Here is a 12,263-nt window from a genome sequence, read left to right on the forward strand (position 1 = left end):
GATTATTATGACCAGCCCATCAGTACAATGAAGTGAATTAGTTATGCAAATAATAATAATAAAACCTTGAGAGTATTTGCTTAGGAAGTTTTCAATATTCAGTATTTTTGGAAGTGCCAATGAAGTACTGATGGGGTGGTCATAATAATCTGGCCATTCAGTGTATGTACTAGAGGCCTGGTGCACAAATTCATGCACTAGTGTGGTCCCTCAGCCTGGCCTGTGGGATCGGGCTGAAACTGGCTCTCCGATATCCCCTGAGGGGTCCTGGGTTGCCAAAAGGTGCAGGCCAGGCCGAGGGACCCCACGGGTGCACAATCAGGGCCAGGGAGAGACACGGGAGGTTGGCCTGCCAGGGAGGAACCATGGGAGGGCTCCAGGGTGTGCCTGGCCTATCTCACTCAGTCCCAAAGAGCGGGATCCCAGCAGCAAGCTAACCTACCATTTGGAGTGTCTGTCCCCTGGTGGTCAGTGCACATCATAGCTAGCAGTTGAGCAGCCTTAGCATATCATAAGGAGAGAGGCCATTCACAGGAAGACTCTCCATGTCCAATCCCCACACTCAGAGGAGGCAGATCAGGGACCTGTTGTCCTCAACTCCAGGTGGACGCCACATGGGTGAGAGGAGGTGCCTCAGGAGACTCTGCCCTGAGCCAGTTCAGCACACAGTCCCTGCGCCAGGACAGCACCCCATTCATGTGTGTAGGAAGGGGGCCGCTGTGATCCAGCTCCAGCAGAGTCAACCCTTAATGGAAACGGTCACTGAATTTCCCCAGGGCCAACAGAACGTAGGGAGGAGGGAAGAGGCTATAAGAGCAGAGAACTGTGGAAGTGGCCAGCACCATGGTGGAACCCCAGAGGTATCCCCCAGGCTACACAGGGGGAGGGGGAGGGGAAGGCAACTAGAAAAGACCTCAGCCCAATTTTTCTTAGTGGCCCAATGGGAGATAGTAAGACCTAGGCGACGTATGAGGCGCACCTTAGGGGGATAAACAGACTGTGATCAGTACTCCAGGTGTGCGCGTGCAACCGACAGACACCCACTCTCGAGAACACATTAAAAGTCTCGCCTTCATCATACTTCTGTCTCTGAATCCGTTATTTGAATTCAGACAGGTGAGCATTTCTCACAATTTGTCACTGCGAGTTGGGAGGTGGAGGGGGTGCTGGGCACCTTCCCTTCCCCTGAGCCCAGGGGGTCAGTGCACCTTTGCTCAGGCAGCTACGGGCACCCTGGTCCCTTGCCTGCTGCCCACCTCATAATGACGTTTCACTATTCCGTGGGCTTTTCCAGACGCAGCCCATAGTCAGATTCGTTTCTCCCATTGGACCAGACTCCCGGAAGGTGTGTGCCAAGCTGTGGGAACTTGGAGCCACATGACCTCTCTGGGCCTCAGTCCCCCCACCCCACCCCCCATGAACTGAGGGAGCGGAACTTTAGGCCCTTCTCCTAACGTTCTCTCTTCTGCACATACCTGACACCCCGCCGAGTCAAAGAGCTTTAATTGTGGGCTGGACAAGAAAGGAACCTGTGGGTGTGGAGGACATGGGGAACCCCACACCACGGACCATGACTCTGAGGGCCCCTCAATGGGCTGCCTTTAAAACTTGGGGTGTATCTGCAGCTGCCTGCTCTCTGGCAGGTCCAATCGCACAGCAGGTCTCCAGTTGGTTCTGCCTGTGCTGTGGGTGGGGTGACAGTTCTCAGAAGCGTGGGACAGGCTGCAGGCGCTGGGGAGGGACGGGTATGGCGTGCTCCCGCCGGGACAGAGCGCACAGCTGTGGTCTCGGGTAGGACAAAGTGTAAGTGCTCTCACGCAGGCCAGCCTCGGGGGTGCGCCATCTCTGCTTCAGCTGCTCATAGAGTCCGTAGTTTGTAGGGGGAGCTGCAAGAGAAACAGGGTTTGGGTGGGCAGGGCTCAGAGCACGCGGCCTGCCCCACAGGCCGGCAGTGGTGGTGGTGGTGGGCGGGGGGGGGGGGACGGAGGCTTCCCAGGCTGTGGGATCAGAGATTCGGGGGTGGGGGAGAGGGAGCAGCAGGCTTGCAGGGGAATGTTGGCTCTGCCAGTACCCCCTCCCCAGGAGTCACAGGTGGGGGCCCGCTCCCTGTGTACCCAGGAGAGACCCGAACTGCTGGAGGCCTCAGAGAGTCTGCCCTGTGCCCGAGCTGAGGGTGGCCCTGCCTGCTCTGCAGTAACTACCCCACCCCAGGGGGGAAGGGAACAGCGTGGCCTTGTGAGATGAAGAAACCCCTGCCAAAGTGAAGAGCAGCCCCAGCCGGTCTGGCTCAGTGGATAGAGTCCTCAGGTTCGATTCTGATCAAGGGCATTCTTCCCCGGCCTGAGCCCTGGTCAGGGCGTGTGCAGGAGGCAACCAATCAATGTGTTTCTCTCACATCGATATTTCTCTGTCTTTCTCTCTCTCTTCCACTCTCTCTCTCAAAAAAAAAAAAAAAATCAATGGAGAAATATCCTCAGGGTCCCTTTGCATCGAAGGATAGTACTGCAAAGGGGTGGATGCCAAGGGTCCGGGTAGCTTGAAGGGCAAATCAGAGCAAGGCAGTCTCCTGCACAAATCCCTCCAGAGCCTTGGGACTGTGGGGAGGACAAAATCCGCACCTACTGTGGCCTGTGGGTCCCTGTGGGGTCGTTCTCTACTCCTGTCTTGCATCTTTTTCACCAGCTACTCTCACCCTGGAATGCTCTTCCCCTTAGTCCCCACATGGCTCCCTCCTTCTCAACTCAGTTATCTCCTCAGGAAAGCCCATCCCTCACCATCCCACCCAGAGGAGGTCCACGGAGACCCCCCTCACTCTCTATCTTTATGCATTTTCTTTTCTTCAGAACACCTATCCTGGCCCAAAATTATCTCATTTACTAGCTCTTTTACTATCCTTTTCTCTTAAGGTGTCTTAGCTGTCTCCTGACTGAAATGTCAAGTCCCTGAGGGCAGGAGTCCCTCCCTGTTTGTGATTGCTCTATCTCCAGATGCCACCACATTCCGGCACCCGGACTTGGTACTATTTATGAAGTGTGCCCGGCCGGCATGGCTCAGTGGTTGAGCATTGTTATGAACCAGGTGGTCATGGTTCGATTCCCGGTCAGGGCACATGCCCAGGTTGTGGTTCAATCCCCAGTGGGGGGCATGCAGAAGGCAGCCGATCGATGATTCTCTCTCATCGATGTTTCTATATCTCTCTCTCTCTCCCTTCCTCTCTGAAATCAATAAAAATATCTTTAAAAAAAAAGAAGAAGGGGAGAAGGCAGGTGGCAGGCCTGGGGGCAAATAGGACTCTCTCCCCGTCCCCCGCCCCCCCCCCCATCATCTCCTTCTAATGCTCTCCTAGAGTCAGGGTCCCCCATGAGCGTCCTTCTGCGTGAGCCGGGCACACTCAGTCCCTTACAGCCCAACATAGGGGGAGATCCCGAATTATACAAATACCGAGAAGGGGGAAGTCGTTTTTCTCTGGAAGCCACAGCAGTTTATGACTATTCCAGGTGCGGTGCGCGGGCAGGCCCGGGTTATAATTGTGCCGGTTGTAATGGTCATCGTACGAGCTGATCAGGTAGCGGCGCGAGGGCTCCTGGTGGTGGGTGATCAGGTGTTTGTACGGGAGCCCCTGGAAGGACAGACACGACGGGCATGTGACTGAGGGAGCAAGGCCTCACCTGGCCGTGGACGGAGGCAGAGTCGCCGGCCTTGGAGGTCCGCGGAGCTGCCGGCCAGGGGGCCTCCTTGGGCGCCGGCAAGCGTGGGCTCTCAGGGCCACCGAACAGGAAACACACCCGTCTGTCCTGACCCAATACAGCTCACCTTCGAGCACCCGTCTCAGCTCGGCTGGCTGCCGTGGGTTCCCGCAGGAGTGGTCCCCAGCCTCTGCCAAGTCCGTGAGCTCTGGGGACGCCCCCCGACTGGGAAGAGCCAGCGCCACCTCGCTGCCTGCCCCTGGGATCTGAGTCAGACCCTGTTTGTATCATCCACCGGGTGCCTGTTTCCAAAGAAGATGCGGACCGCGGGCCTGACGCATGCACCTTGTATTTCATCGGTTACTATGGGGAGAGTCAGAGACGCCCAGACCTGCTTTCTCCTGCCCAGGGTTTATGGCGACCTCGGCTGGACACCTGGGGAGGGGTTTCTTTGCTGGGGAGCGATTGATGGGGAGAAGAAAGCCGTATTCTCTTTGCCCTGGGACGTTTGCCTGAATCAGTGCTTTTCTTAAGGAAATCCTTTGGCCTGGACGGGGGTGCGGGGGGCTGGGCTGATTTACGGGGGAGGATAACGTTGATTACCATGCCCGTCCTCTTGTCTGGAGCAGACAGGGAGGCCTGTGTCTGCCCTGGTCTGGAAATGCTGGCTGCACCCGATATTTCAAGTGGTGGTTCCATAAATAAGTCAGATCACAATGCCAGAGGGATGCAGGGGGATGGGCACAGGCGGGGAGCAGGGGTTCCCAAGGTCTCCCTCGCCAGGCACCCAGAGTGTTCCCAACGCCAGGGAAGGCCAGTTAAAGAGGTTCCCATCAGCCGAGGGGAGGAAAGGAGAGAGCCCCCCACGGCGTCCCTCCCCTTTCCTCCGACCCCCACCCCCAAATTATCGTGCTGTTCCTCTTGGTTTGGGGCTTGGCCCTGCTGTCTTGATTATGTTCCCAGGACTTTTGTCTTCATCGGGTAGGGTAGGTAAGGTGACAGAGAGACAACTGCCTTTGAAAGAAGAGCTTACAGGCCCCAAAAGGAGGGGGCACCATGCCATACAGGGCCACCCAGCAAAGCAGCAAGATCGCTCAGAGGCAGGAGAGGGAGTATGGACAGAGAGTGGGCCAGACAGGGTAGGCAAGTTTCAGAAGTTGAGGATTGCATAGGTTTTTTGTTTGTTTGTTTAGGATTGCAGAGTTTGAATCATTTCAGATGGTTCTGGGCTCCGGGAGTGCCTCTGGTTGGGGGCACCTGTCCTTGGGGTAATTTAAGGTGGGGGATACTGTCTTGGAGAGCGAGTTTAGATAAAGGACGGGCGGGGGGCAGGGAGGGCTCTGGAGTGTTGGTTTGCTTCTGAAAGGCATGATGAGAGCCAGCTGTTCACTGTCTCTAGGAATTAGCCAGCCCTGGGAGGGCAGCTCTCTGGGATTAGCAAGGCCCTACGGTAGCAAATCATCCTCAAATAGAAAAAATGAAAAACGGGATTCATACCCCTGCCTGGGAGGGAAGCACAAGGAGGGCGTCCTCCCCGGTAACCTCATAACCTCATCTGCCCATAGGCAACTTGCAGCGCCATGAGCATTTGCCTAAGACGGGGAAGAGGTGGGAAGGGAGATGGGAAGGGTCCTGGGGGAGGAGGTGGTGCCGAACGAAGCAGAAAGAAGAGCTGATGGCGTGGAAGCAGCCACGCGAACAGGCCATTTCAGAGTCTGTGGGAACGCGCGTCCGATCGCCTGGGCTCTATTTAGTGCGTGTGTTGGGGGAGGGGGACTTGTCTTAATTTTAACGACTGCGTGTCTGTGTGGTTAGCCCTTCGTCAGGGTTTGCAATGGGTCCAAGGTCTTTAAGAAAGGGCACGGCGTGGGCCTCTGTACACTGGTGGCTGGGGACTGGGAGCCCCCGGTGGTGGGCTCTGATTTTTGCCTCCTTGTATTGAGATGCAGTTGTGTGTCCTCGGTGCACACTAACGGTAAAGGGGGCAGCCCAGAGCAGCAGCATGGTCTGAGGGTGTCAGCACAGTCCAGGGCTTGCCAGCCCGGTCTAGGGGTGCCAGCCCGGTCCAGGGGTGCCAGCCCGATCCAGGGGTACCAGCCCGATCCAGGGGTGCCAGCCTGGTCCAGGGGTGCCAGCCCGGTCCAGGGGTACCAACCCAATCCAGGGTGCCAGCCCGGTCCAGGGGTGCCAGCCCGGTCCAGGGGTACCAGCCCAATCCAGGGTACCAGCCCGGTCCAGGGTGCCAGCCCGGTCCAGGGTGCCAGCCCGGTCCAGGGGTACCAGCCTGGTCCAGGGTGCCAGCCCGGTCCAGGGGTGCCAGCCCAATCCAGGGTACCAGCCCCGTCCAGGGTGCCAGCCCGGTCCAGGGTGCCAGCCCGGTCCAGGGGGACCAGCCCGGTCCAGGGGTGCCAGCCCGGTCCAGGGGTACCAGCCCAATCCAGGGTACCAGCCCGGTCCAGGGTGCCAGCCCGGTCCAGGGGGACCAGCCTGGTCCAGGGTGTCAGCCCGGTCCAGGGGTGCCAGCCCGGTCCAGGGGTACCAGCCCAATCCAGGGTACCAGCCCGGTCCAGGGTGCCAGCCCGGTCCAGGGGTGCCAGCCCGGTCCAGGGGTACCAGCCCAATCCAGGGTACCAGCCCCGTCCAGGGTGCCAGCCCGGTCCAGGGGGACCAGCCCGGTCCAGGGGTGCCAGCCCGGTCCAGGGGTACCAGCCCAATCCAGGGTACCAGCCCGGTCCAGGGTGCCAGCCCGGTCCAGGGGTACCAGCCCGGTCCAGGGTGCCAGCCCGGTCCAGGGGTGCCAGCCCGGTCCAGGGGTACCAGCCCAATCCAGGGTACCAGCCCCGTCCAGGGTGCCAGCCCGGTCCAGGGGTACCAGCCCCGTCCAGGGTGCCAGCCCGGTCCAGGGGGACCAGCCCGGTCCAGGGTACCAGCCCGGTCCAGGGTGCCAGCCCGGTCCAGGGTGCCAGCCCGGTCCAGGGGGACCAGCCCGGTCCAGGGTGCCAGCCCGGTCCAGGGGTTGCCAGCACAGAGCGGAGACTGTGGTGCCGTTCATGCTGACACGGATCCCCAAAGGCAGAAGACAACTCCAGCCAGTGATGAAGGGCACTCCCAGGACACTCCTGCTTCACTCTCAGAGCAGCCACCTACGCGGTCCCTGGCCAACAGACAAGACACTCGCCACCCCTGGCACCTTTTATGGGAAAATGAGGGTGCTGAGCTCAACCATCTCTTCCAGCTTCAAAATGCACCCCATCTGACAGCTGTCCACCCCTCGTTCTGTGCCTTCTGCCCTGCCCCGCATTCAGGCAGGTGTAGGGTCAGGGAGGGGTGATGGGAAGGGGTGACCTGAGGGCACATTCTCTGCTCCCCACTCCGCAGGCCTGGAACACGACATACCACAGACACCCAGCGACTGAGGGGGCGCTGAACGGTCATTGACTTTTTACACAAAAGAGCAGGAAGCTGGAGCTGAGGTGACACAAAACACTGTCATCTACACATCACCTCCACTTGGTTTTGGAGTACCTTATGTGATTCCTCCCTATAGTCACCTCACTATCGTCACCTGAGCTCAATATTAACCATGCCTGCCTGTTTGCTCCATCCTTTGCCCGTGTCCTGTTGGATAAGTGGGGAGGAATGGGGAAATGGTCCAGGGAAGTGCTGGGATCCAAGGTGGGGATGCTACCAGCTCCAGGTCCGACGGATCTCTGCTCCTCAGAACATAAAGGTGAGTGCCGTCGGCAGCCGCGGGTCTGGGGAGAGTCCTGATGAGCCTACTCCTGTGTTCCCACGAGGGAACCGGGCTGGCGGGGTCTTCTGAGCCTTGGGGAGGGGCCCAGCCTGAACATGGGGCCCCCACTCTCTCTTACCTCGATTCTCCTCTTCCCATACCACCTGGAGATCTGGTCCGGTCTGTGGCCAGGGAGAGGGACGTACCCTTTCCTGTAGGTGCTCTGGGGGGTCTTGTCAGTGTCTCTGACGAACTGGAAAAGATCAAATATTCAAGATAACTTCTGCTGCGACCCCTCACCTCCTGGGCCAAGGGACGCTTGGCAGAGAAAGGGTACATTAGGACTCCAGGGCATCCTGTATAACCCAGGCTTTTGTCCCCATCCTTCCAGGGTTGGGAAAGGAGTGTGCACCCCACCGCTCAGGACCCCCAGGGGAAGCTGGTATTGGTGTCACCCGACACTTCTCATGGTCGGCATCTGCTCCCTCTCTCATCTCCTCTCTCCCTGATGCTCTCTCTGCTTGCCTCCTCCCATTCTTTTTCTTCTTTGTTCTCAGTCTTTCCAACTCACTCTTTTCTCCCTTGCTATATTATGTTCTTTAAAAAAATTATTTTTTATTGATTTCAGAGAGGAAGGAAGAGGGAGAGAGGGACAGAAGCATCAACGATGAGAGGGACTTATCAATGGGTTGCCTCCTGCACGCCCCACACTGGGGACCGAGCCCACAACCTGGGCATGTTCCCTGACCTGGAATCGAACCGTGACCTCCTGGTTCATGGGTCGATGCTCAACCACTGAGCCACACTGGCCAGGCTATTATTTTTTCTGGTTTATATTTTAAAAATTCATTGTGGTAAAATACACATAATGAAATTTACCATTTAACCATTTTTAAGTGTACACTTCAGTGGCATTAAGTACATTCACATTATTGTGCAACTACCGTCACCACCATCCATTTCCAGAACTTTTTCATCATCTCAAACTGAATCTCTGTCCCCATCAAACAACTCCCTTCCCCCGCTCCCCCTGGTCCCTGGCACCCACCATTCTTCTACTTTCCATCTCTATGGATTTGACTACTCAGGGTACCTAGTGTAAGTGCAGTCACACAGTATTTGACCTCTGTGACTAGCTTCTTTCACTTAGCATAGTGGCGCACAGTCCTGATCGCCAAAAATGAAGATACTCAACTTTAAATAGGCCAATTCAGGCCAAGTACCATCTATTGTAATGGCCTTTAAAGTCCATGGAAACACATGAGCCCATTTGTTCTGTTTTGAAAGTAAAAATTGAAATGCAGCCCTAGCCAGTTTGGCTCAGTGGAAAGAGTATGAGCTTAAGGACCAAACGGTTTCGGGTTCAATTCTGATCACGGGCACATGCCCAGGTTGCAGGCTCTGTCCCCTGTTAGGGGCGTGCAGCAGGCAGCCGATCAATGATTCTTTCTCATCATTGGTGTTTCTCTCTCTCCCTCCCTCTTCCTCTCTGAAATCAATAAAATTATATTTAGTGCCTATGGTTTCTTCTAGGACTTAAAAAACAAAACAAAACTGAAATGCACAGGCAGGGCAAGGTTGTGGAACAGGTGCCAGAGAACAGCAGCTCATCCCAGACATGACTGCAGGGATGTCCCGCCTGCCTCGGCAGGTACCACGTTCTGGTAAGGGCCAGGCCAGGGTGAGCAGAGATTCTTCAGATCAAGGTGCAGAGGAATTAGGAACGGGAAACATCAGATGCCTAGAAACACTCCACTGAAAAGACTTCTGTGAAGCACAACTATGTTGACACATCTGCGGTGGTACTTTCAAGATGGGTCGGGGGGAGGGGACCTTGATGATGGCTTGACTGTAACTCCCCGATGTAGCACACACAGACACGCTCAGGCCCTATTCTTAAGAGGCAGCCATCTATGGCCCTTAATTTGAATATAGTAATGACTGCACTCCTACCTCTCCCTGCCAGACCTCCCCTCTGAGCCCTCTGTCCGCCCTCTCTCTTCCCTTACCTTCCTCCTCTCTTCCACCCAGTTTCCCGTGAGCACTCTGGTTGAATACTTGCTCTCGACCTTCCAGCTTGGAGTATATAATGACTGTGGACTTGCTGCAGTCGAAAACTGCATGGTAAGGATTCACCCCAGGTTTCTTTGACTTGACACCGTTTTAGGTGTCGGGAGCGGGGATAGTATGAAGTTGCTGAGTTTGGGGTGCCTTTTTTCTTCTTCTCTGACACCCTTCTGAGTGAGTTGTAGATGACAGTCTGCCAACCTCACAGAATAAAAGGGCATTGAGAGTCTACTTTCAGCTTCCAGGAAGAGGTCACTTGATCTTGGATTCCGTATTGTTGACTGTCACCATGGTGATAGACTGAGTATAAATACTCTCCTGGCCCAGCCAGTGTGGCTCAGGGCTTGAATATCGACCCATAAACTACAAGGTCTCTGGTTCGATTCCAGGTCAGGGCACAAGTCCGGGTGGTGGGCTTGATCCCCAGTAGGGGGTGTGCAAGAGGCAGCCGATCCTTGATTCTCTCTCATCAGTGATGTTTCTATCTCTCTCTCCCTCTCTCTTCCTCTATGATATCAATAAAAATCTATTTTTTAAAATAAAAAGGACAAATAAGATCTTAGTATGGATGGTAGACACACAATACAATATACAGATGATGTAGCATAGAATTGTACACTTGAGATATATATAATCTTATTAACAAACTAGAGGCCCGGTGCACAAATTCGTGCATGGATGGGGTCCCCTGGCCTGGCTGGCGATTGGGGTTGATTGGGGCCGGCCAGGTAGGGGGTGGGGGATGGGGAGGACCTTGGGAGGTTGGCTGTGGGACTGCACTGACCACAAGGGGCAGCTCCTGCATTGATCATCTGCCCCTGGTGGTCAATGTGCATCATAGTGACCAGTCGACTGGTCATTCAGTCAACTGGTTGTAATGGTCGCTTAGGCTTAGATAGATAGATAGATAGATGTCACCCCATTAAATTTAATTTTTTTTAAAAATGGAAAAATGTCAATGGCTATTCCATTATATCAATATTGGAAATACAATACTACATAAATATTAATATTTATTTATAATCCCTTAAATTAAATTGGTACATCCCTTGAGTAATAAATAATTATTAAGAAAGTGGTTTTGCCCTAACCAGTTTGGCTCAGTGGATAGAGCGTCAGCCTGCAGACTCAAGGGTCCCAGGTTCGATTCCGGTCAAGGGCATGTACTTTTTTTCCCCCTTTCTTTTTTTTTACTGTTGTTTCTGTGAGTTTTGACTGCTAACACTTCTCACATGCCCGGTACCTGAAAAATTATTTGCAAAAATAATGGGAGGCCTAGGATGATATTATCTTTCTCCAGAGATGACTGCCATTTGTTTTTTCGGTCACCCATGGACATTAGAAACAGGATCACTTTAAGCCAGTCGAGGGGCAGGCATGTCGGTCATGGCATGCTCACAACTCCGTGTGCTCCGTGCTGAGCTCGAGGCGCTACAGGGTGCCCTGGAGACTCACAGCGGGATCCCACCCTCTGCAGGAGGGAGGCTCTCCAGAGCAGGTTGTGCCTACAATGAGACCTGGGGGGTGAATGAAGCATCGACTTCTTCTCTCTGGTCTTCTGTGGCCGGAAACACTTCTTGGAGATGGCCAATCAGCTTGGGATTGTTGCATAAGGAACCCAATGGTGGTGGGCGGTGCACTTGGAACTCAGACACACTTGGCTTCAACTTCCAGTTGTACCTCTCACCCAGGCCCTTGGCCAAGCCAACTGTGGTTTCCTAATCTATAAATTGGGAGTCAACACCTCATACCTACTTCGTCAGATTGTGAGAATTCAGTGACCGATCAAGCATTTGCAAAATGCCTGTCACGTCTATGGGGTCAATAAATGTGCCATCCTCTCTTCCCCACGTGCCTGAACCAAGTTTATTTTAGTAACAAAATCCATTCCTTCCTCTATATTAGAGGAGTGTATTTGGGACATTGGGGCAGCAATATCCCAAAAGGGGGTAATTCTAGATTCTTTTTGAATAGAGGGCTCCTGGACACAAAAGCAATTCGTTATCCTCACCATATACTCAAGGCTCAAGATTTAATAAAACACCCCCCATGCACTTGATAAGATTATCCCCATTTCGAGGAAAGGAAACTGAGGGTCCGGAGATGAAGTAAACTTTGAGCCCCTACTTGGCTCTAGACCACAAGTCCTTCATCCCTCTGCCTCCTGGGGGGGGCCTTGTGACACAGAAGCAAACCCAGAATGTGTCTTTTCAACTTAAAATTCATCTGTCCTTCCGTGAAATTGTTTCATAGTGATGGAGATGGGCCCTTGAAGGGTTTTGCCTATGATTAAATATTGCTTTGAAACTGAACCCCAGGCACTTCCTTATCATATTCAACCTTGTCCTACAATTTGCAAGACACCCAGCGGCAATGTTAGCATGGTGATGGGCTGGCCAGGAAGCAGAGCAGGCCCTGGCCTCCACCTTGGGGAAGGAGGAGCCACTTTTGTTAGATGGAGGCAAGGATGTTAGAGGCAACAACCCAGTAAGACTGCAGCCTGATCTGACTCCTTCACTGATTCTTGCAGAGTTTCATTTGAGCTACGGAACTTCCCTTCTAAAATACAGACATGCCATGTCAACTCGGTCCCACCCTGTCATTTGTCAAGCTAATCCATTTTCTTTCTGCTTTTGGGATTGGTGATTATGATCCAACTACTTCCCTCCCAGCTGAGATCTGCTGAATAAAAGGGAATGGGATAGACATTTTGAGAGAGTTCATCAACTTTCAAAATGTGCCCATAAACTAAATATACATATAATGTGCCCAGCCAC

General features: G+C 54.2%; 1 protein-coding gene across 2 annotated transcripts; it reads right to left on the reverse strand.

Annotated features, from left to right (window-relative positions):
- Positions 1-1,704: 1,704 nt before the first annotated feature.
- On the reverse strand, positions 1,705-9,542 carry CFAP107 (cilia and flagella associated protein 107; the record flags this gene model as incomplete). 2 transcript variants are annotated; one of them, XM_081087959.1, is made up of 4 exons in its annotated part: positions 1,705-1,886; positions 3,442-3,619; positions 7,559-7,672; positions 9,429-9,542. In XM_081087959.1, the coding sequence occupies 4 exons, from the start codon at positions 9,540-9,542 to the stop codon at positions 1,705-1,707; spliced, it is 588 nt and encodes a 195-aa protein (XP_080944085.1). The 2 variants fall into 2 exon arrangements, with proteins under 2 accessions (XP_080944085.1, XP_080944086.1); XM_081087960.1 differs by lacking the exon at positions 7,559-7,672.
- Positions 9,543-12,263: the final 2,721 nt, after the last annotated feature.

Source organism: Myotis nattereri, assembly GCF_964212035.1.
Source record: "Myotis nattereri genome assembly, chromosome: 3".
Lineage (NCBI taxonomy): Eukaryota > Metazoa > Chordata > Mammalia > Chiroptera > Vespertilionidae > Myotis > Myotis nattereri.